The 26,707-nt window shown below is 37.2% G+C and overlaps 1 protein-coding gene across 3 annotated transcripts in view; it reads left to right on the top strand.

Moving 5' to 3' along the window:
• LOC131051920 (vacuolar protein-sorting-associated protein 33 homolog) overlaps window positions 1-26,707 on the top strand; it is a 208,623-nt gene that overhangs the window by 72,064 nt on the left and 109,852 nt on the right. For all 3 annotated transcript variants that reach the window (XM_057986520.2, XM_057986519.2, XM_057986518.2), the window contains one exon: window positions 24,324-24,380. In XM_057986520.2, coding sequence (XP_057842503.1) covers window positions 24,324-24,380 — 57 coding nt within the window. The remainder of the gene's footprint in view (window positions 1-24,323; window positions 24,381-26,707) is intronic.

The following is a 26,707-nucleotide window of genomic DNA, read 5'->3' as shown; positions in this document are numbered from 1 at the left end:
TGAATATGAATACAGGATATCAATGTTCTCAAGCTTTCTTTAAATAATGATATTCATTTTATAAATTAAAAGAGAAAATATCCAAAATGTTTGAAAAATCAACTGAAAATATATATTGTTTAAGTGCTTTTAAAATGGGATTATGTAATAATATTGAAGAACTACTTCTATCACCACCTACATATGATAGTGAAATGCCAAATTGATCATCTGCCACTTTGCTCTTTTAAGTTGGATTTCTCTGATTAGCAAATATTTATATCCTTAAGACTTTCAGAAATATAAATATTTTGTAGCTTTAATAAATTAGGAACATTTGTCTAAAATTTGTTTTCTTCAGGATTACACCCTAATTTTAATTTCATTTTAAGGTCTTATTCCATTAAGACTAATACAACTAGTAGCACCCCTTGCCAAATCTCCTAAAATATCCAAAACATCTTTATCACACTCAAATATATATAGTGAATTTATTAAGGGTGCAAAATATTCTTAAAAAGCATGCGAGTTATATAGAGAATATGCGATAATCATTCATGTTGACTAAGTGAGTAAGATCTCCTTGGTAAGTTCACAAAACAAGGAAGGATGATTAATGTCAGTGGCAAATTTTTTTCCCGTATCTTGTTGAATAAATCAAGCATACAAATTATCGAATGTTTTCCAGGTTCTGTTGCTAATCAAAATCAAGAGAAAGAGAAGGGCTGTGGCAATGGTTGCAGGTTGGTTTAAAAAGACTGGTTGATGTAGAACCAAGTCGAATTCAGAAACCAAGATGCTAATCATATCTTCTCTTGTGAGTTCCTAGCTCTTGGGGACCAAAAGCCTTCTAATTTGGAAGTTAAGATATGAGATTGGAGAAATTTGATTAGTCAATCAGTGTAATTTATTCACTGAGTTTTCTCATTGAAGCTAACCCCTTAATATGCAGCACAACTTTAAAGCTCTTTCTTGAAAAGTGACATGAGTTGTATAAGTTGTTTGTTGAAAAAACCAGAAAAAGAAGAAATTGACTGCATAAAGGAACTGGATTTGACAAAGGAAATAGCCGAAGTGATGGGTTTGACCAAATTTGAACAGCTTTGAGTAGTTTGAGTATGGTTGAAACCGCTCTTATACAAATTGGACATGTAGAGAGTGTTTGACTGCCACAGAACATGCCAAAAAACAGAGGCAAAGGTTGAAGGGTTGTGAGCTCCACAACATACCGAAATGATTTCTTTTGGATTCAATGATGCTTGTGCTTCCTTCTTCAACTCTTTTGTAACTCATGTAATCATAAAACCTCCAAGAGAGGTCATTGTAAAGGAGATTTTTTCCTTTAGTGTTCATAAGAAGTTGGTTGTAAAGGCTATGTAGCTAGCAGCTTATGAGTGTTTGAGAGCTGTAGTAGAGGTTTAGTGAGTGTGAGAATATTGGAGAGCTTGTGTGATGTGGAACATTGCTTTTGTGGGAAGTAGAAGTGCTTGCATACCTTATTTTAGAAGGAAAACATTGTAATAGCTGATGACATGGACCACCTTAATCTACTAATTTTCTTCCTCTTTTTGGTTTTCTTCAGGGAATATTGCTGGTATTTCTCATTATTAGTTCTTTTGATGCTCTTTGGTTGTAGATACGCTCAACCTATGAAATGAATCTACAAAAAAATCTTGCTATTTTTAATTACAAAATACTTAGCTGATGGAGGTCATGGCCACATGCGATGCATGATAGTTAATCCTCTAAAGGGCTTAGTAATATGCTTCATTTTGCTAGATGCATTCATGGAACTCCTAACATTTATTTACTCACCTTATCTGCCCATTTGTCTAAGGGTGGTTGGCAGTACTAGAAGAAAATTCTTGCTATCCTATAAATCTCCATCAAAAATTTCTTTTAATATGCACTCCTTGTCATATATGATGCCATGATGGAGCTCATGTAACCTATTGATATGCAATTAAAATAATTTAATGGCATTAAAGATAAACATAGTGACGGGGACTGAATGAGCAAATTAGTTGACCTATCTACTGCAATAGAGATTTCATTTTTATCCTTGATACCGACAAGTGTAAGATGAAGTAAATGGATTCTATTTCCATCTTCTGATTTGACATGACATTTGGTAAAGGAAGACCTTGAGATGGAACTCTTTCCATTTGTTTTTGTGACAACTGTCATGGTCCACAATAGACCTCTCAGTATTAGCTTTCATGTTTTTCTAGTATTTGTTGGATATTATGTTATTTTAGGCTTGGTGGAAGTCTACATTCCATCCAGAGGGGAATGCATACACGTACCCAAGAACCTTTGGAGTAAAATGAAAGTGGTTTCTTTAGTTATGACCCTTAAAAATTGTTGATATTCCTAACTTGCCAAGCCTTCCCTTTATTTCTATCTGTCACATCTTGTCAGAGATGGGGTAGAGCGTGCCCATTTGTGTAATCATGATTATTCTATTCTAGCCGTTCTTAGAAAAACTTACTTCATAGGAGGATCTAGCACTATTTGGACTCATTTCTTTTGAAGTTGATGAATAATGGTAATGGCTAATGAAGATTGCTTACCAAATAAGACATTCATCATTATGTGAAGGATTTCCCCTTCCTATAGATTATGTTGGAGTCAATCAAGTGTTGCTCCTCTATAAATGTTCATAATGTAATAGTTGTTTTGTATCTAGGTAGTTGGTCTTAAGAAATAACTTTCTTCATAGGAGAATCTAGAACTATCTGACTTTTACATGCAAGATGATTGAAATTTCTTTATTCTATGTTTGGACATGTCTTTCCCCATCCTTCATCTTCTTCAAAATCAATTGGTCAATAATCACATGAGAGCATTGTCTGAAATCCAAATCTAGATAACACATTCAAATGCATCACCTTCAAGGAAAAATGATTTGCAAAAATCAAGGATGATTTCAAGCTTGGTGTAGAAACAAGAGCCCCATTAATATTTTAAAAGGGTCTTTGTCCTTGGAGAGACTAACGCAATGCCTCCTTCTTGATTGTGAAGAGATTCTACACTAATATGTGGCAGGAGGTTAATAATCTTGAAAGTCCACAGTGTATCTTGAGGGTGTTGGGTAGAAGTCATTTATAGTTTTGCATTCTCTTTGTAGGGCATGTTGTGGCATAGGTGCTTTAGGGATGTCTTAGAAAATTAACATGGACTTATTTGAATACAACTTCTGATTAGCTAAAATATCAATTACAATGTCTACATTATCTATATTGTTCAGCTAATGGTTTTCTATGAACCAACTATTATCAAAGAGGACAAGGGCAAATTTGCAAAAAAGCTTACTGTAATCACCGTATAGCAATGCCTTAAATGTTTTTGGATCATTACATAAACCAACAGTTATCACCCAAAATTGCTAACAGCTCTGATGGGTTATGAAATTTTTCTTCAAATTTTGGTAGCCTGATTGGTATTTGTAGTATTATAATTTAGATTTCTTGTTGATTAGGAAAATCACTATTATGGTAGTGATTCTGAGTCAAATGGACACATTTTTTGTGACTTCAAATTTTTCTTACAACTAAGGCCTGTCCTTGAGGGTTTGAAGCATTTACAATGTTTGAGGTTGGGGATGAGGGTTTTACATTGGTTGACAATAAAGTTTTTAAGTTGCAATTGTTAGTTTTATGTTAAACTTAGCAATCAGATTCACAGTAAAGAACAAGAAAACACAAATGCACACATAACACAGTGATACCCTGGGGAAACCTCCCTCTTGGAGGAAAAAGCCAGCAACAATAATCTCTGATCTGATTTGATTAAGCAGATTACAAGTTTATCCTTCAGGGCACAAATCAACTATAGCAAAACTTATCTTAATCTGGAAGTCAGGGTGATGTGCAGATCGCTGTCAAAATTAGACAACCTTGACACGCTCCAACAGACCTAAGGCAAATTCGGCAGCCCAGAAGATCTTCGCCTAGCCTAGGAGACAAATCACTGACTGATAAGCATTCACTGCCCTAAAGTGCTGCTCCATATTTGCTGATCACGTATGCTGATCAATGAAGGAAATTGTAGATCACATACAATAGAAGTTTGCTAACCTTGCAGAGGTAATTCGCTAAGTGTGAATGTATTATATTGATGCTTGCATTGGCTTGAATATATATGAGCTTTTACATCTTATTTTACTTAGGTTGGCCTTTACAGTAAATTTATAAGGCATCTAAAGTTGGTGCCCAAAATAGGGTCTGACCCATAATAATTACAAGTTACATATTATAGGGTCAGCCCTATCACATCAACAAGTTACATTTTACATATTATAAATCATATCACCCATTTAGGGCCCAACATGAATCACAAGTTACAATGCCCATTTAGGGCCAGACCCAATTACAAGTTACACAAGTTGAGCGCCCAAATAGGGCCTGCCCTTTAACATTCACAAGCTACATAATATAATCACATAAGTAGGCCCATCAAACATTTGCTAAGCTAAGTTGGCTTAATCAAGGGATACTGTTGAAACTAAGTAGCTTCGGTAAGATAAATGATTGAATGAGAGACTTCATTTATCTCTCATTCAATCATCTACGTTATCGATGTAACTACAAGCTAATGGTAGACTTCATGATTGAATGAATAAACTTGTTTTAATCATCTTTATATGCATTCCACAATCCAAACATCGGATTGCACAATTCGATACTTGGACATCATTACCAAATGTAATTGATCGCGCTATGACCATATTTCATATGCTGTGATTGCAATAGAACAGATCAGATTTATGATAACTATCATAGTTATCATATGATAGCATCGATTGATGTTATCATATGATAACTATAAATAGTTATCGTATTAATCTCATCATACCGATTTGTTATCGGTTGTTAATAGCATTTGACGTGAACCGATTTGTTATTGGTTGTTAAACATTAAATGGCATTTGACTTGACCTGATGGTTATCGGTAAACACTTTAAATGAAACGATGCTTGTGCATTGATCAAGACATGTCTTGATCAGGCATGTCAAGAGACACGTCCGGTCAAGGCATGCCTTGATCGGTGGGCATCACATATAAGTAGATGCCGTGTGAAATGCTGTAGGTCATATAGAAATTAATTAATGTCATTTACATCAATCTGAAATATAAGAAGCAACAGTCAATAACTGTAAAAGAATATCAAACCTCCTACAACTTAGATTTGAACATAAGTTTGAATAACATTTACATGGTATCAGAGCCACGCTGATCGAACCTAAGGCATTCAAATTTGAGAAGTTCAAATCGAAGATATAAACATCACATTTTCCATGGCTAATGCTATCAGATTTGAGGACAGACTTGAAGGAGGCAATAATTTCTTAGCATGGAAATTCAGAATTAAGATGATTCTAACAGAGAATAAAGTTGAATCATTTTTAAGAGTTGAATCTAAAGAACCAGAGAATGAACCGGACAAATCGACATGGATTGAGGGAAATGAAAAAGACATGAAGATCATAGTCGATGGAGTGAGAAATCACATTATGCCAATAATAACAAAGCATGAGACTGCCTACCATATGTTCAAAGCATTCGAAAGTGCATTCGAGATAAACAATGCAAGTAGAACCCTGGCTCTAAAAAGGGAAATAAATCATATAAGTATGAACAAAGGAGACTCAATCAATGCATACTTTATGCGGATATCAGCCCTAAGGGATGAACTGACAACGCTTGGATATGAGATCCAAAGCAAAGAGCTAATGCTCATTGCTCTAGATGGGTTGCCTAGTACATGGGAAACATTCGTCCAAGGCATTAGTGCAAGGGCTAAATATTCGAAATTTGATAGGCTAAGAGCAGATTGTCTTCAAGAGGAGTCAAGGTTAAATAAGAAGGGGATCAAGCACAAGAACATAGATGAAGATCTCAATGTTCTAAATACCAACTCCAACAAGAAAAGCAAGAAGAAACATTTCAAGAAGAGAAAGAACCGACATGAGAAAAGGTCATCTAAGAAAGACAACTCTCACATTCAGTGCTTTAGGTGTGATCAATATGGACACTATGCAACAAAATGTCCAGATAGAATCAAACAACAAGATACATTTGCAAAAGCGAAAAGGGAAGAATATGACTCCGAGAAGCATGTATTCTACTCTGCCCTCTCTAGCCAAGTATCCAATAAATCTAACTCTTGGATCATTGACAGTGGGTCTTCAAGACACATCACTGGGTATAGGGAATTATTGGATTCCATGTTAGAAGAAATTGATGAAGAAGTAACCATTGGTGATGACTCTGCACATCCAATGAAAGGTGTCGATACCTGCACCATTAAGCTGAAGATAGGCATGTCTCTCCAACTCACCAGAGTTTTATTCGTTCCTGGCATCAAGAGGAACTTAATCTTCGTATCTACACTTGAAGATGATGGGTACAAAATAACCTTCATGAATTGTAAAGGTCTAGTATGGCCACAACACTCTTCCATCAAGAAGGCTATAACCCTAGGGCATAGAAAAGGCTATTTGTATGAGGTATGTACTGAATCTAACCTAGCCCTACTTCATGAGATTGCAGATTTTAATGAAATTCGGCATAAAGATTAGGTCATTTAAACATTCGTGCTTTATGTTCAATGGAAAAATTAGTAATTGGGGTGCCTAAGTTAAAACAATACCATTCTGGTACATGTAAGGGGTGTGCCCTAGGCAAAAATACTAAGAGTTCCTTTCAGAATAGTTCTAGGAAAACAAGCAATGTTTTAGAACTAGTTCACTCTGACCTATGTGGGCCAATGTCTGTACCATCATTAGGAGGGTTCCTTTATTATGTAATGTTCATTGATGACTTCTCCAGGAAGACCTCGGTCTACTTTCTTAAACGTAAAGAATCTGTAGAGATCCTCAAGAGATTTAAGGAATTCAAATCTCTCTCTGAAAACTCTTCCGGAAAGAAAATAAAAATCCTAAGGACTGATAATGGGAGGGAATATACCTTTGACATTTTTAGGGAATTTTGTAAAGAAGCTGGGATTAAGAGGCAGTTCATTGCCCCTTACAATCCCCAACAAAATGGGGTTGTGTTGACGTGTATTTTGTACACAATCATACACAGAATAAAATACCCAAGGGTACCTTATCCTCTCTTGAATAAAATCTCTAACTGCTGAAGATATCGCAAGAAGGATCAGTTAGGGTGACTTCAATGTTCTTTTAAGTAGGGTCTCTACGTGTGGATAAGCACCAGTGGTCGTTGTGATTGCTGTTTCATCAAGGGGTCTTACGCCAAATCCGAACTGCAGGAACAGGGTTTCCTAATACTAACAAGCTCTCAAAAAAAGATCAAAAGAGTAGGGCTTGCAAGGGATCTAGTCTAATCTAATCCTAAGAATGACTCAATGTGGACGAGACTTGGCAAGATTCTACCAACTTCAATATTGCCATAAAATAACAACTCAATTGAAATTGATGCGATCTTCTAAGGTAACAAATGATTTTTTCAATTCATTGAGGATCATAGACACTACCACGAAGGCACATATCCAAGATACAACAATGATTGAAAGTTTAAGTGATTCAAGTTGATCCAGTTGACCACGCAAGGCGTTCCTACAATCAGCAAGAAGCTAGTGGTTTGGAAAGTGAATCTCACCGACGATCAAGTCCAACACTTTGTCCTTCAAATTAAAACACTACTTTGATTGAGAATGATTCAAGACAACGAACAACCATGAAGATAACCACAAGAATTGCAATAAAACACCATAACTTCAATATTTTATTGATCTCAAAGCCATCACGAACAACAATTGTTTGAAATTCCTTCTTCAAAGCTCAATCTTGCTACAAAATACTTGCTTCTATCAAATTGCTAATCTCTAATCACTAATGCTGATATCTAATCTCTAGTTTCTAGTTCTAGTTTTTTAAATGAAAAGAAATGAGGGTATATATAGCATCCTCAATTACAATGAACGGTCTAGATCAAAATAAGATCAACGGCCAAGATTATGACACCCAAACCCTAATTAGGGTTTTATTACAAAAGTTCCCCTTTTATTGCACAACATTAAATGCATAGCCAAATATTAAATTTGGCACGAAAATCTAGGAGACATAGACCAATGACAATTAAGGTGCCACATCATCTATAACAACCCCTCATCTAGAATCTTGTTCCCTTTCCAATGCTCCTTTTTAGCATATGCAATGAATCTAGACACGATTCCTTCGATCTCAGCAATTGGAATCTCGGGAAGATTCTTCATTCGTTCTTCTAAGTGGATGACCCGATCAAATGCCTTGAGAAGAGCAGCGTCCCATTCAGGTTCAAGTTCCTTGGTCTTCTCAATCAGGAGCATGGTGGCAAACATCTGATCTCGTTGCTCATTTGTAATAACATTCTCACCTTTGCAAAAGATGACCTTGACTCTATCTTCCAATTCCTGCAAATCCACATCTGTCTCAACTTCGATCCTCCTGGCAAGAATAGTACGTAGTACCTCAAACACTCTGTCCTGGATCGGGTGGATAATCTCCTCAACATGATTGCATCTAGTACTGATGTCCTCGAAGAGAACTTCCTTCATCTGGAGTAAAGTCGACCACTGAAGTAAACTATGAGGTCCTCCATCCATTATCTTTTCTTGCACTAGAACCTTCCCTGATGTTTGTCTGATTACTTGCAGGACAGGAATGATAACATCCTTAGTATGAGCAAAAGCAGCTACAGTTATCATCAAGTTGTGGATGACCTCAAGAACCTGAATAGCTCGGTGAATGGTCTGCATCATCCTTGTTGCAAATTCAATAGCAACTGTATGGGATTTGTCAATCCATGAGCTCATAAGCTGAACCAAACTCCTGACTCTCTCTGCCTCGCCAACTGATTCAAGGGGAAGTGCCTGTGTAGGAGATACTGCTCGATCCTGACGTCTCAAAGGCTGATTGAGATGGCTAAAGTAGCCTCTCCAAGCACTGACCTCTCGCTCAAGCTTCCTATTCTTTTCTATTTCTTCCCTAAGCTTGTCCTTAAGTGCCTCAAATGAATCAGTGGCATCATCCAACGTCTGTTCGGCTGTGGGTGGACCAAGCTCAAATGTCTCTACATCATATTCCTCTGGGAGTATCTCACCTTCATACTTGTCCACTGCTGGTGTAGCTATTTGCAATTTCCTGGATCCTGTCTCATCTTTGATCATCTTGGACATCTTAGTAGCTTTCCTCTTCTCTGTCATCTTTTGAGAATCTCCAACAAGGCTCTCTAAATCAATCACACTGTCCTCGTCCTCGATCACAATCACCCTTGTAAGTCTTTCCTTTAACCAATCTGGGATGGCCGATCTTGTTTCTCTAACCTGTATCTCATTGGGCAATGTTTCTTCTTCTCTGAGAGGAGATGTTACTTCATTATCTTCCTTATATTCATGTAGCTCATTAGCTTGGAGAGACCCACTTGGTGACCTTCGAGGTGCCTGTCCTTCTTTATCGTTCTGTACCATTGATTCCATAGACTCCTCTATCTCAAGTGTCCTCTTCTCAGGTCGAGAAGATGTGTCGGATGAACGATCTCGGTTGGCCTCTTGCTTCTTCTTGGAAAATTCTCTTTTCTCAGGTCTCTCTTTCCTTTTCGAGCCTCTTGGATGGGGATTGCCCTCACTTACACTTCGAAGGTTGCCTTCGCTTGTATTTCTGGGATTAGGATTACCCTCACTTACACTTGCTCCTCCTTCAACTAGTTTCTCTTCCAAAGTGAAAGTCATAGATATACCTTGCTCTCTCAACTTCTGATGCTGCACATCAACCCATCTGCGAGTGCAAGACAAAACTGGAGCCATCAAAGCATCTAGATCCACAACCTCGGGTTCATTCCAATCTAGCCTCACTGACTTGCTTTCTCGATCATAAGATGATTGGAGATGTCTGCCACTGTCCTGAGCTTGGTCGGCCACTCTGTAAATTTTGCATTTCCTGATGAAATCTAAAGGCAAACTAGAATGCATCTTTCTTTTCACTTCAAGGTCATCCAAGAGATTCATCACAAAGTCCTCTACCTGAGGTTCATGTTTATATTTTCTTCCGACTGTCTCCTCTATATACCCATATGGATCAAAGCTCTCTCTCAAGGCAAAGAATGAAAATGAATATAAAGCTAACTCCTTCTCTGCATCATCCATGGCTAGAGCATTAGGACATACCTCAACTGAATTGCCCAATATGATAGGCACATGAACTCCATTTCCATGTCTGTGTCTGAATGCTTTCACATAAGCTGCCAACTGTCTTGTTACCTCAAGTAATACTATTCTGTCTGTCGGATATCTCGGCAACATGTAGGGGGGTGAAGGACATCCATGAACTCTAATATATGTAAATTTCTGGAATTGGATAAACCATGCACCGTACCTCTTCACCAGCTCTTGTGCGTCCTGAGATAATCGGTTGTGAATCCCGCCTTGCAATATCCTGGTGATGTTCATCGTGAATGTATCATTGACTAACTTGTAGTTACTCCCTGGCGGATGATGCAAGTGAACATAAGAATCCCAAACTTTGACCTCGCCGGGTCCTCTTCCAATCACTCCTCTGTGAGGTAGTCCTGCATACTCAAAGCTCCTGATCAAGGCATATATGATGTATGAACTCATGTGGAAAGACTTAGTAGCCTTCAATCTCCTTAACTGTACGTCCAAGCAATGGCTAATCATTCTAGCCCAATGGATTGTTCCTTTTCCCTGAACTATCACTTGGATGAAGTAGAACATCCACTTCTCAAAATAGAAGGCTTGAGGGGCTCCCGTGACTCGGTTGAGTAGTGTTATCAAATCTCTGTACTCCTGGAAGTCGATCCTATGTGGTGTGTTCGGAATCTTGCTCAGGCGAGGACGACTCTTGAGTAACCAATTCTTGTTGATGATGCTTAGGCAAGTGTCTGGATCATCTTCGTACATGGACCTGGCTCCTTCTATGCTTTTATAAATCATATCTTTATGTTCTGGCAAGTGAAGAGCTTCACTGATAGCTTCCTCTGAAAGATAAGCAAAAGTGTCTCCTTCCTTGGACACTATCGATCTGGACTGTGGATCATAATGGCGAGCACACTCGATCATCAACTCATGGCACTGGAGTGCTGGAGGGAAGCCGGCCGCCTTGATAATGCCACTTTCAATTATTCTCCTTGCGACAGGTGATGGCTTGCCAATGTAGGGGACCTCTCGAAACTTCTTCACACTGAAGTTGCCCAAGTTGGTATCTCCAATGTTGCTCCACTTCGACACGATCTTGGTCTCCAATTCTTCGTTCTTCTGATCTTCCTTCATGAGAGCTGGACGACTGGTGGATGCTCCCGCCTTTGGGGTCGCCATTGTTACACCTACACAACTTTTCATAATAAGTAATAGATTTTGCAATGTATAAACATAGATTAGATTAGAGATTAAATTTAGGAAACTTCATGATAAGTCTTTGAGTTATCATTTCCTAAATTCGATTGAGCTACAGGAAATTCAAAATTTCAAAATTCAAAATTTAAGATATGACGATCAAGATTCAAAATTCAAGACAAGGGAAGACTTCGCCATACCTCACTTGAGAGCTAACTCTAAAAAAGCAAAATAAGGAAATTCGCCAACTTTTGGGGTCTTCAACATCTTGATGGCAAATTCGCTCCACTTGAACACAAACCAAGTTCGCACTCCCCTTCGAATGGAAATTTCGCACCTCTCCTTGATGAAATTCGCACCTTGTAATTGTCTTCTCCAAATCGCATGCAAAGGATGATTGAATGATGTTTTAAAATGCCATATCACACCCCCTATATATAAGCGCTTACCTCCTTAATTACCTCAAGGCTGACTTTGGAAATAAGGCAAAATAAAAACAAATTTTAAATAAAAATCAAGGCCGACTTTTAAAATATGGAAAATAAAACCCAAGCGCCCCAATTTATTTATTTAAAATAATAATTAATTAATTTAATGCCTTCATATTTAATAGTTTCGATTTTTAAAGGCAAAATTAATTAATTAAATGTCTTGTGCGCACTTATTAAATGCTAATTTTAATTAAATATTTCAAGTTTTATCGAATTTTAGCATTTAATATAATTCAAAAATGATGTTAGCGCCAAAACATGGGAGATGTAAGGGGGTACAAACCTCATCGCTCTGGTCCCTGGGAGAGGGACAGGAGCGATCTAGCATTTTGCTTTTGAATTTCTTGCCTTTGACATTCAAAACCACTTCCTCTACGTTGAAACTGGCATTTTCATTGGAAATCTCGAGCTTGATCTATTCAATTTTGTAGATGAATGCCTCTTAAGATCATTATCGCCCTGGTCCTTGACTGGAGGACAGGAGCGATCTTGCATTTCCTCCTTGGTCTTTTCTTTTTTAATCACCAATTTGCATCACTAGGCAAGTAACAATTTTATCCTTTCATTCCACGCATACTTACTTGTCCTTTACAAAACAAATTTGATATTCAAGTGAATATCGCCCTGGTCCTTGACTGGAGGACAGGAGCGAACTTTGGATTCTAGCTCAATATCTTTTAACCTTAACTCTTTGTTCATCACCTTTCAAATGACATTTCGGTTCTTGTGTAACCTTGCTTTGATGTGATCTAGGAAGAAAAATGATTGATTTCATGAATATCGCCCTGGTCCTTGACTGAAGGACAGGAGCGATTTTGCTTCTCTGCTCAATTTAGTCGCTTTTTGACATTTGGTTCCTTGCTTATCATCTTCCAAAGACATTTTTGACCTTGTGCGATCTTGCCTTGACGTGGTTTCTTGAAAGAAATGACCAGTCTAGTGAATATCGCCCTGGTCCTTGACTGGAGGACAGGAGCGAACTTTGGTTTATGGTGCAAATCCTTCATCATATTGATATCAAATTGTCTTCAAGGCGTAAAATGATGTTCTTTATTCCTTCTTGAACATTTGAAACGAACGTGGCCTTCAAAGTTTAAGCATATTTGACTATTTCGCTCTGGTCCCTAGGAGAGGGACAGGAGCGATCTTTCACTTGTAGGCTCGTTCGTGCTTTGCCAACCTTCAAACTTGTTTTCAACGGACTCATTATGCTCCCCTTCATTCATCTTTGACATGGAATTTGCTTCAAATTGGTGAGAAATTTGTCTTAGGAAGAAATCGCTCTGGTCCCTGGGAGAGGGACAGGAGCGCCTAGGACAAAATAGGCTTCACTGGCGTCTTGCACTCTTCAAAATTATATTCAATAGATTCGTTACGCCTCCTTTTACTTGCCTCAAACTTAAAAAACTCATTTCACTTCGCCAAAACTTGTCTTATAAGAAAATCGCTCTAGTCCCTGGGAGAGGGACGGGAGCTATCACTAAACTTCGCCCTGGTCCCTAGCAGAGGGACAGGAGCGATTTTGCTTCTAGGGCCAATTTTCCTCATTATGGTACTTTCAAGTTATATTCAACTGATAAGATGTACTTCCTTTGTTTTTCTCAAATCGCGAAATCATTCAAATCTTTCAAGGACAAGGCAATTTTGGATTTCAAGCTCCGGTCCTTCAGTGAGGGACAGGAGCGATTTTTGTCCTTGAGGGCAAAAGTTCAACTTTTCATTGCAAACGACTCAATCCTGGCGCTCTATCATGTTGATTTCACCTTCCATTACGCCCTTGACGCTTCAATTTGATCCAAATGAGGTCAACATGGTCTAAGTGAGTCATTTCGCTTTGGTCCTTGACTGAAGGACAGGAGTGATTTGACCTTAAACTTTAAAAAACTTGCCAATTTTGAGATTAAAATCTTCAAAACCTCCAATTCGCGTTCAACTGCATCTCCTGGCGACCCTGCACAAGACAAATGAAATAAATTAATAACCAGGATGCATAGAATATCACTTTCGCCCTGGTCCCTGACTCAGGGACAGGAGCGATTTTGCTTCCACAGGCCAAAATATCAGGTTTTTAGGACCTCAGTCACTTCACAAGGTAAAATTAGGTTATTTCCAATGCCTGGGATCAATTATCAAAATTTCCAAAATTTGACCAAAATCACTCAAACAAAAATTCAAAATTCCATCATCAACACTTAGGCAAAAATTTGGACTTGCATTCAAAATTCTGACTAAACCTAGACAGACTTACTTGACCCCTTGCCAATTCACCTTACCTCAAAATTGCATCTTACGAGAGGAAGCTCAATAAACTTCAAAATTTGGACTGGATTCTGGCTGGAAAACATCAAAACGGAAACCCTAAGGCTTAACCATAATCCGGACGACTGACTCACTAACCCAAAACCCTAAAAGCAAAGAGAGAAACAGGCAAAACCGAGCAAAAAGAGGGGGTCCCCATTTTAATGGGGCGATGTGTGAAATGGTCACAACAGGTTGCTGAGAGGAAAAATAGAACCATTGTAGAAGCAGCCAAAGCCATGCTTCTTGATCAAAACTCAGAAACTCATGTTTGGGCAGAAGCCTCCAACATTGTTGTATACATACGAAATAGATGTCCTCACTCCCACATTGAAGATAAAACTCCTGAAGAAGTTTTCACAGGGATAAAACCCGATATCACTCACTTTAGGATATTTGGATGCCCTGTCTACTTTCATATACCTAAAGAGAAAAGAACAAAACTAGAACCCTCTAGAAGAAAATGAATCTTTGTTGGATATAGTGAAACCTCTAAAGCCTACAGAATATTTGTGCCTGGACATAGCAAAATACTGAACTTAGTAGAGATGTAATATTTGAAGAAGACATAGCCTTCAAAAGGGCTAAATACTCTATTGAGTCAGAAATCTATGCTCCATCTTCAGACCTAGAAGAGGATCCCACTCTTGAGATTCAGAGAGAGTGTTCAGAAGAAAATGAAGTAAAAATTCCTCCCCAAGAAGTCCCTAAGAAAAGACCTCTATGGGTTCACAAAACAATGGAAGATGCAAGGGACTTTGCAACTCCTTCAGGGACTTTTAGAGAAAGTAAGAGGCCCTGAAGATTCATTAGCTATGTAACCCTAATGAATGATCTCTCCAAATCAGAACCTTCTAGTGTACCAGAAGCTCTTAAACATCAAGTTTGGAAAGATGCCATGTTGGAAGAATATAAATCCATCCGCAACAATGATGTGTGGGAAATTGTTCCTAGGCTAAAAGGGAAATCCGTTGTCTCATCCAAGTGGCTATTTAAAATCAAACATGCTGCAGATGGTAGCATAGAGAAACATAAAGCCAGATTTGTTGCCCGAGGGTTCTCATAGAAAGAAGGAATAGACTATGATGAGACATTTGCTCCAGTTGCTAGATACACCTCTGTTAGAATAGTATTGGCCATTGCAGCAGCCAAAGGTTGGAAAGTACATTAGATGGATTTGAAAACTGCTGTCTTGAATGGTAAAATTGAGGAGGAAGTCTACTTAGAACAACCAGAAGGGTTTGAGATCCACAATGCAGAGACACATGTGTGCAGATTAAAGAAAGCCCTATATGGTCTAAAACAGGCTCCTAGGGCCTGGTGTGAAAGAATTGACAGCTATCTCTTGGGATTGGGATTCTCAAAGAATGATGCAGATCCGAATCTTTACGTCAAGAAAGTCAAAGGTGATATGTTGATATTGATCTTATATGTTAATGATCTTCTGATTACAGGAGAAGATCACCTTATTGGTCAATGTAAGAAAGACCTTGAAAAAAGTTTGATATGAAGGATTTAGGCCTTCTACATTACTTTCTTGGATTGGAAGTTTGGCAAAACTCTGATAGTATTATACTTAATCAAGGAAAATACACCTTAGACATATTGAAGAGATTTGGTATGATGAACTGCAAACCCATGACTTCTCCTATGGAAACTAATCTTCTCAAACTAAAGGAGGCAGCAACAGATTCCCCATTGGTAGATCCTATTCTCTACAGAAAAATGATTGGACCATTAATGTACTTGGTCAATACTAGACCTGATATCTGTTATCCAGTAAATGCCTTGAGTCAGTTCACGTGTGAACCTAAGGAGACTCATCTCATGGCTGTAAAACATATCATGAGATACCTTCAAGGCACTCTTAACTATGGACTCAAGTATGAGAATATTGGTTTGGATCTTCACGGATTCACTGATTCAGATTGGGCTGGAAGTGTGACTGACAGGAAAAGCACCTCGGGATGTTGCTTCAGCTTGGGTTCAGCCATGATATTTTGGATCAGCAGGAAACAATCTTTAGTAGCTCAGAGTTCTACAGAGGCCGAATATATCGCAGCTTCCATGGCTGCACGAGAAGCTGTATGGCTATGGAAACTACTTGTGGGATTATTCGGAGAACCATTGAAGCCTACTATAGTTCATTGTGATAATCAGAGTTGTATAAAACTCTCTGTGAACCCTGTATTTCATGATAGATCCAAACACATAGAGATTCCTTATCACTGTGTGAGAGATATGGTGGATAGGAATGTGATTCAGTAGCAATATATCAGTACAGGAGACCAGACAGTAGACATACTGACCAAACCTCTATCTAGAGTGAAAGTTGAACACTTAAGAAAAGGTCTTGGTATGATTGAGTTATAATTAGTTTTGTAATCTGTACTTATATATGAGATGTTTAATGTGTAAACTTCTTTTGTCGTGTTATGACTTTATGGGCTCCACCCCCTGTGTACATTTCTAAAAGGTGACGATCTTTTAGACAATGAACACTTGCATTAAACATTATAAGGTGACGATCTTGTAATGTTGATATCATGCTGACTTGATATCATTCTAACTCATGGGTGTGCCATGATATGTTATGGTAGACATTATGTGACGTAATGTCAATGCACATACCATAACCTGGATATAAGGGAATTCAATATTCTCAAGTATTTTATATCCAAGGTATCGCGTGTTATGCGATACTGATATCACGTGTTATGTGATATCCATATCACGAAATGATGTGATATATTCCTGTGTCACTTATTATGTGATACATCATGTCACAAGTATATGTGATATGATCCTTTGTATTACGAGGTCATGTAATACATTCTAATATGAGAAATGTGATGTTTATTTCAATGTTTACATAGGTCTCCAGTTATCTTCCCTAGCTAAGAGGGAGTGTTGAAACTAAGTAGCTTCGGTAAGATAAATGATTGAATGAGAGACTTCATTTATCTCTCATTCAATCATCTACCTTATCGATGTAACTACAAGCTAATGGTAGACTTCATGATTGAATGAATAAACTTGTTTTAATCATCTTTATATGCATTCCACAATCCAAACATCGGATTGCACAATTCGATACTTGGATTACCAAATGTAATTGATCATGCTATGACCATATTACATATGCTGTGATTGCAATAGAACAAAACGGATTTATGATAACTATCATAGTTATCATATGATAGCATCGATTGATGTTATCATATGATAACTATAAATAGTTATCGTATTAATCTCATCATACCGATTTGTTATCGGTTGTTAATATTAATAGCATTTGACGTGAACCGATTTGTTATCGGTTGTTAAACATTAAATGGCATTTGACGTGACCCGATGGTTATCGGTAAACACTTTAAATGAAACGATGCTTGTGCACCGATCAAGACATGCCTTGATCGGTGGGCATAACATATAAGTAGATGCCGTGTGAAATGCTGTAGGTCATATAGAAATTAATTAATGTCATCTACAACAATGTGAAATATAAGAAGCATCAGTCAATAGCTGTAAAAGAATATCAAAGCTAGCTATATTTCAATAAGTTTGAATAACATTTACAGATACGACCTAGCTATATTTCAACAACAATCTCTCAAAATTTTTCTTTCTTATTTCTCTTATCAAGGCATATCCCATTTGACAAGAACACAATAATTTTTTATAAATGTGTTCAACATGAACCTCAACTCCTCTATCTACAATAATGGTTTTTCTAGTTACTTTGGCTGCAACATTTTTTACCTTTGTTTGGATATTTCACTTTTGGTTTGAAATGTAGATCTTCTGAGTGCTTCAATTTGGAATTACTATTTCTAAAGATTTTCCTAAAAAAATATTCTCATAGAACGAACTTCATAGGTTTCATCCCGTTGTGACGATTTCACACATCGCCCATTGCAAATGGGGACCCCCTCCTTTTTAGGTCCTCTTGGTCTTTTGGTTGTGCTTCGCTTGGTCTTTTCGTGGCAGTCTTGTCAGTCCCCTCAGCCCAGAAGTGTTTGGCAGTCAGTTTGATCAAGTCTGCAGCTCGTTTAAGCAAAGTTGGCTAAGTCTAGAGCTCGTTTTGTCAGTTTTAGTGTTTTTCCTTCAGTTCTAGATTTCAGGGTTTTCTTTTGGGGTTTTTGAAAAATTGAGTTGCAATGGAGTCAGGACCCTCTAAGGATCCAACATGTGAAATTTGAACGAATTCTGAGCAACTCTCTATTTTTAGAAAGTTCCTATTTTTTAGGGATTTCACTGCTTCTCGAAATGTCTTCATTTCATCTAAAATAAAACTTACTATTTGTAGTAAGTTTCTATTTTTAGAAAGTCCCCCTGTGTCTTGTTTTGCCCTAACATAGACATTTTGAAACACTTTTTATTTTTGGAAAGTTCATATGTGGCACGTTCCTCGCAAACGAACATTGAAGTTTGAACATTTCTGAAGATTTGTTTGAATTCGGAAAATCAAACGCAGGCTAAATTGACCCAAAAATGGCTAAGTATGGATATTCATTCCAAGAATGAAAAGCTTGACAATCATCTAAGTTTGGAAAATCACTTCAAATCCATAATTGACATACTAATCTGGAAACAATCAAATGGCTAAGTCTAGAAAGGCACTGAAAATGCTAAAATTCCACCATCAATTGAAAATGGTGCCCATATCCAGGGTAGGGCGCCAAATCCAAGTCTCCATGGAAAAGGAGAAAAATGTGAAATTCCATGATACAATGGAAATAGTGCCCAAGGATGGAGTAGGGTGCTAAATCAAGCATTGCCATGGAAAATCTACAAGACCATCATATTCCCTGTCTAGTATGAAGTGGCGTCCAAGTGAAGGAGAAGGCGGTAGAAAGGCAATGTCATGGAAAACTCAAAAAATGCAAAATTCCATGAGGAAGTGAATTCAACACCCAGGGATGGTGAAGGGCGCCAAAATGCCTTAGTCATGGAAAATGTTCAAAAAGTCAAATTCCATGGCATAGTGACTTTAGTGCCCAAAGTGCTAGGAAGGGTGCCAAAAAAAGGTGGTTAGGGAAAATGCTTAAAAGATGAAATTCCACTACCTAGTCAAATCAACGCCCAAGGAGATGGTAGGGAGCCAAATAGGGCTCCTCATGGAAAATGATGACATTGCTAAATTCCATGCCTAAGTGAATTCAGTGCCTAGGTGGTGTAGTAGAGTGCTCAAACAAGGTGGTCAAGGAAAAAGTAAAAAATGATGAAATTCCTCCTTGACAGTGAAATGGTGCCCATGCATAGAGAAGGGCACCAAATCAAGGTGCTTGTGGAAAACTCACAAATTGCCAAATTCCTCCTCCAAGTGGATTCAGTGCCTAGGTAGGGAGAAGGGCGCCAAAGTTAGTTCATCATGGAAAACGGAGAAAATGCAAAATTCCTCCTTCAGGGTAGTTTATTGCCCAAGTATGAAGCTTGGCGACAAAATGCAAAGGTCAAGGAAAATTCAAAATTTACAAAATTCCTCCTTCACAGTCATTCAGTGCCCATGCTAAACCAAGGGTTCCAATATTACTAAGGCATGGAAGAATTTGAAATAAAGAATTCCATCACAAAGTGGAATAAGCTCCTAAGTCAAGGAAATTGAGGGTTAGGAATGGATTAAAAAGCAGGAAATCCCCTCTAGAGAAATTTTGAAAAATCCATTTTTAGGCATTAAATCTCATTAGAATTTCAAAATTTTTGCAGGTTTGGATTCGTGAGAGAACTTTCTCTCTTCTAGACCTTGGTACTCGAATTTCAAAAAATTCCTAGAAAATAGGAAATGTGGCAAATTGATGATAAAGCCTCCTCAGGACAAGATGAACTCAAAAGGCACAAAAAATTCCTTCCTCAAGGAACAAATTTCCAAAATTTCTTCTTCAGTTCCGAAATGTGCCTAAGTTTAGAAGTAGAACGTGAAAATCAAGGTTTAGAAAGGAAACTTCAAGAATTCGAAAAAATTCCTTCCTCGAGGAAGAAATGCGCCCAAGATGAAGAATTCTAGAAAAGGTGGAAAATGGACCAAGTGCTGGAAATTCCTTCCTTCAGGACACAATTATAGGAAAGTGGCAAAAATTGACTAAGTGTTGGAAATTCCTTCCTCCAGGACTGCATTCTAGAAAAGTGGAAAAAATTGACTGTGTGTTGGAAATTCCTTCCTTCAAGATGAAATTCCAAGCAAGGAAGAAATCACAGCCAAGGATGAATTGAAGATAAAATTTCTAAGGCAAGGAAGGAATAAAGGATGAATTGAACGAGATATTTCCCCCCGCATTTTTTTTTGAAAAATCCATTTTTCGGGCATAAAAAATTATCCCGATTTCAAAATGATGATATATTTGGATTCATGAGAGAATTTTCTCTCTCTAGGACCCAAGAACCCAAATTTGAAAACTTTCCTAAAAAATAGGAAATATGCAGAATTGATGAAAAATCTTCTCCAAGGCAAGGAAAATTCAAAATCTCAAGAAAATTCTTCCCAGATAAAGTTTCTCTCTCCAGGGATTTTCTCTCTCCAAGGGTTTTTTGCCAAGTTGTAGTAGGGTCAACGCATGAAGAATTAATGGAGCATCTTTAGCATACAGTCGTCACATTTAAGGGATTATGGCAGATTCCTTTTGCATGTGGAGATGATGGTGCATTTATGGCATGATGGGGTGATTTGTGCATGGAGGAATATTTAGTGCAGGTTGGGCAAATTTAGTGGGAAATGGTGCATTTATTGCATTCGGGTTACCAATTGTAATGGATTATAATTAATTGTATATGGGCATAATGGGCATTTATTGTTGATTCCCACCTTGTTGCATCATGTGTGGGGAATCTTTCAGGGAAAACCCTAATTAGGGTTTTGTAAGCAATCTTGCCCTGAGGCCTATATAAAGGGGTGACCCCCTCATTTGTAAAGGGAGGGAGATTTGTATGAAATTGTTGCGATAAGGTTTTTGAGATAAGAACAGTGAAACATTGTTCTTTGATGGTGTCCACTTAAGTTATTTTTTCAAAACTTGCATGCTTTCACCTTCCTCACTTAGAGTAGAAGTTGTATGGTGCTTTGATTTCAATAGAGAATGTAATGGCGTTTGATGAATTTCCATGGTTCACAATTTTTGCATCTTACTGATTGTAAGTTGCAGTGTAAAGTTAGCTCGAGCCACCAAATTTGTGCTAAGTTCGATTATGAATAGTCGTGTGGATTGCGTTGTGTTGGGTTTTTAAATGCACTTTCTCAATGTGAAAATCCTTCAACATCCTCAAAAGATTGCACCGGTTCTTGTGGAGTTGTAGTTAACATTGGCAAAGCAGAGCTTGGAATTTGTCCACTAGAGCACTATCTATTGATATCACTGCCCTTAGGAGTAGATTTAGATCCTTCTAAATCCTTTCCCCTTTATTTTCAGTTCATTTTAGTTCGTTCGAAGCAGTAGCATCGCAAAATTGCCATATCCGATGATGGAGTTCCAGCCACAACAAAGAAGTGAAAGAACGATCCAAACGTAAGGCCCCTTGGATTACCAGCAATCACAATTGCCAACCGAGTCATGTCCGTAGCATAAAGGAACCTTGGAGTCGATTGTTTGAACTTCGTGCAATCTTAGCATGCAATCACACTTTGATCAAGAGAGAGTAAGGTGACCGTTGGTAACTTTATTCTGTGTTAGACGATGTCATAAAAAACACGTCAACACATCCTAGTTTCAATCTTATCTTTGGGATAATGCATTTAATTTTTTTGGTAAAGGTTCTCTTATCTTGGCATGTATGGGCTGCCTCACAGTTTCACTGGATTTTATATGGAAATGTTTAACGCATTCTATTGGTTGAAACTATGTTGTACCTTGACGGCAAGCTAATCTTGCTCAGCCGTTTGTGTACTTGCTTTAACATCAAAGTCATACAATATAATCTATATTTGAAGAATGAAAGTTTGTGAGAGCTTTGTGTGGCAGATGAGTTTAAAGAGATATTATCTTTTGTTATCTATCCTTCCCCCTCGACTCCTTGAATATTTTTTCTAGGTTGTTAATTAAAGTGTTGAGATGCACTTCCATATTCTTGTTCAAATTTTGATTCGTGGTCCTTCTGACCAGGGTTTGCCTATTGAGGCCTGTTTTATTTGCATATGTTGCTCTCATGGTTAATCAATGCCTTGACACTTTGTTTGTCCTTGTAGTGCTCAGAAATGCTTGAATTCAGTCTAGGTGTTCTAAATGAGATGGGAAAAATATGTAGTAAAATATAAATAGTATGATAGAAATAGAAATTGACGGGCACGCACATACCCAAATTCAGATTGCAACTGCAAATGAAGAGCAAGAATGGGGGGATTCTCTTATCCAAAATGATGATTGTAATGTTGTGAGAATAGATTAATAATAATATTAGTAAAGTAGGAGAATGGTGCATGCTTAATGATGGGGAGTAAGCAAATACTAATCTTTGGCGAGATACATTAAACCTAGTTACCAAACATGACATTAACAAACCTCCAGACCAATGCCAAGAAATTAGGCTCAAGGACAGAACAGCTGATAAACCAAATACCAATAAGATGATGTGTACTAGGTACACAAGAATCGATCACTTGGAAGTGCTTTCCTTGGTGCAGTTCATATCATTGTATTCTATGGTGCTGCAATAATATGCGACCCATATGTGGTTTGTATCTTTCTCAATATTTTGGTATATAGTAATTCCTGATAAGGGTTTCTTTCATTGATGACATGCTCTTCAAAGTTAGTGACTTTTTTCAGTTGTTTTTTAAAATAATATTGCAAAATTGCTATGTTATTGGTTTCCTCCATTTCCAGTGATTATGCTTACTGAACTGAACTGGGTATGGGTCTTGGATCTGCTCCTTTCTGGTCACAACCAGGGTTTGTACCTGGTTTCTGAGACATACTCGGAATGAACTCACAGTCCTGGTGATGGAACTGGGCAAACCCTGGAATAAAAATACTTGTTTTTTGTAGAAAATTAGCTTTTTAGGACAGAATAATTGCAGTTGAGCTATCAGTTTTTTCTCATAAATGTTTTTTTTTTCCAATTGCAGTTAAGCTCTGTAAATTGTCCTCACACAAATTATGAATGCCAACAAGAGGGTTTTGTCTAGGCACAAACTTTTTTGAGCATATGAATTCTGACTCCTGAGCAATATATATGACACAGTTTTTCACCATACATACTGAATTTGGATCCTATCCTTGCTGCTTGAATCAATCTTTCATGGCTTGCATTTCAGACTCTAGATTCTACTATTCATTCAATGACCATGCCACTTTATATGCAGTCAGAGGACATAAAAATTTGACAATATACTTGGATGTCAGCTATATGTAGGCCTCTATATGGGAATACAACAGCATTTAGAATGGATATTGCTCAATATATGGTTCTTCTTTGGTTCTTTGGCTTTTTCTTGTTGCTATTTACTGTGGGCATATCATATATCTATCCGTAAATTTTGAACCCTTTGTAATATTTGTATATGTAGCAGTCTCTTTTCAACAAATGTTCAAATTTAGCCACTGATGGCTTATTGTAACCTCTGAAAGGCTGCAACTTTGTAACAGTATTTCCCTTAAATATATATTTCATTTTATGGTTGTATATTTATATTTCTAGATTTCATGTTTCTTATTTATACTTATATAAATTGATAGAAAACGTGTTTCTTGTTTTACTAATATATTTAAATATTAAATTTATTGTTAAAATATTTTATTATTTATATCTATATTATTTTTATATTGTTTAAAAGTTCTGTCACTCAATCTATCGATCTATCCATCTCTTTATCTGTCTGTCTATCTATATAGTGTATGGCTGAACTCTGCCATACCAATCTAAAGAAAATTAATGTTGCCCAACCATGGAACTTGAACCTGAATCCAAACCCAAACTGGCAACATACTGAAATTGAAGTTCTTTATTTAATCTCCTTATTTCTATTATCTCATGCTACCAATTTGTTATATGAATTTGGAGTGACTTTGATAATAATAGTTGATTCGTATCACATTTACAGAAAGTTGTCACTATTTCTGTTTAAGGCTTACCCGTTAAGTCATTTGTTTTGCTGATATTATTGTTACAGTGGTTCTCTTCAAACCAACAACTTTTAGTTGGTCAATAAAGGCATTATTTATGCAATGCATAGTGAGACAATTAAATTCTATGGTTTTCTTTGACAGGTGGACATGGTTACTCCCATGTGTTCTCAATTGACTTATGAAGGACTTCTAGATGAGGTATGATTATTTTTAGGTTTTTATCCTTCCAATTGAATTCTTTGGACCAATTTTTGGGTATTCTTTGAAAAACATAAAATGAAAAATCTAATTTCATTTTCATTTTTTAATTCCTTGGCAGTATTATATACATTGCATGCAAGTTATTTATTCATGTAGGGATTGATTGTAAGTTGTAACAACCACTTTACTAAAACTATTAACATTTAATGGTAGGTAACAAACATTAAACGAAACATAACAATTAACAGTATTTCTCATTGTAATGTCCCCTTTTGGGATTGCCCTGAATCTTGCCCTTGTATATATCAAAGTCTGCTAATTTTCACCCTTATTAATTCTGATATAAGATATTGACCCATTGACTTTCTTGTCTTCTTTGATCTTATGGATGGTTCCTCCAGTTCCCCCTTCTCAATTGAATTATATCTTCATTTGTGGGAAGTCACACCTCTTCATAAGAAATGAGTCATCACTCTTCATTGCTGCCCTTTGAGAATGATAAATTATTCTTCAAATTGATCTCCCTTGGATGTCCTCCTCAAATGATACTTTCTCATGTATGCCCCTTTGGCAAGAGACAAACCCTTTCCACCATTAGCACCCTTTGAAAGAGTGCAACTCTTCATTATTTCTGCCTTTTGAAAAGAACAGAACCTTTCACATTCAGATCTGCACTTCTTATTTATATCTGATCTGCACTTCTGATTCCCCTAATTATCCCCTCGAATGAGGTTTTCTTCTCCCTTTTATATCTCATGTTTGAGGGAGTCACAACTTTTCATTTCATGTCTTTGACCATTCATTAACTTAATTAAAATTTAATTATATTTAATTGTATTGTTTTATATTTTAATTTTAATTTTATCATTATTATTTATCATTAAATAGTATATCAAAGTGGGGACATTACACTCATGTTATTTCCTAGCACCCCACTCAACATAAAAAGTACATGATACCATTATTAATCCCCAAAAAGTAAATATATAAGTAAAAATTTGATCAATTTTGACTTTGCTTTTCTAGATCCAAATTTTGTATTAACTATTGAAGCTTCATCAAGCTTATCTCTTCAAGCTACTATCACCCTCTTCTTGTATAAAATCAGGCTCCCATTCATCTTCCTCACTGAATGTTACTTCATGAGGCTGCTGTTAGCCTTGTGGAGCTAGAATGATGTTCTTCTAGGAAACCATTAACACAAACTGGCTTAATGTCTTGACCTTTACATTGTAATTTCATCTTCATTTTTGTCACTTGCTTCACATTTGAATGTCGATAGCATTGAACATTTTGATGTCCTAGGGTCCATGGTTGCCCTTTGATTGATCTTAAATTTAGAATGCACCTCCTCAAAGATATCTAGGTCCTCATCATCAAAGAGTAGCTTGACATAATTTTGTAATGTCCCCTGCTGTTATGTAACTGAATTGTGTAGGGAATATTGTCAAACAAATGTCTGATTTTCTGCTGTTGTAGTTTCAGACTGTATAATCTGCGTGTTATGCTGTTTTGGACAGCTGTATAATCTTGCGTGTTATGCAATTTGACTTAGCATATGACTGATATGAACTTTAGACATACTTTAAAGGTATTAACTTCAATAGGCAATGATATTATGGCTCGCAAAAGCTACTAAATCAATGAGACAACCCCCGAGGATGAGTATGTAATTGTTTTTGTGTTATTCTGATACAAAATTCTAATGCAAGAAATGCACCCTACAGCAGACTGATATTTTAACAAATATTTGGCATGCAACTATATAACATGTGAATTAGATGCAACCTTATCTCTCCCTCTATTAGAAAGTAATGGACTGATTACAAATAACAAAATAATGGCCAAGACTCTTGGCTTCAACAAATAGTTTCAGAATGTCTTGAGTACAAATTATTGTTTGTAACTAGGCTCAGAAAAGGGGGTTCGGATTGCCTAAGGCAACATCCGAACCCCTAAAGGGCTGGGCCCCCCTTTCCCAAGGTTTAACGCGTAGGGCTGAACCCTTCACGTCAAAGAAGGTAGTGTGCCCCTAAAACAGGGCCAGCCCTATAATGACACGCCACACAAACAATATTGGTGCCAAACATATTTACCTAATTAAGGCCGACTTGAAGGACTTATGCTCATATAAATAAAGATCATTTGCCAAGGTTAATTCACTCATTCAATTAATGCAATTAGCGAAATCCTTCTGCTCCTTGGTGTGCGAAATTCGGAGGTGAACTGGGTGAACTTATTCAAGGAAGACAAAGTTATTTTGGTGTTCCTAATTACTGTTAGATGGTGCATTTGGTGAATTAGAAGTGCAGACCTGATATAAT

This window comes from Cryptomeria japonica, chromosome 8 (genome assembly GCF_030272615.1).
Source record: "Cryptomeria japonica chromosome 8, Sugi_1.0, whole genome shotgun sequence".
NCBI lineage: Eukaryota > Viridiplantae > Streptophyta > Pinopsida > Cupressales > Cupressaceae > Cryptomeria > Cryptomeria japonica.
This window is presented reverse-complemented; position numbering and strand designations above follow the sequence as displayed.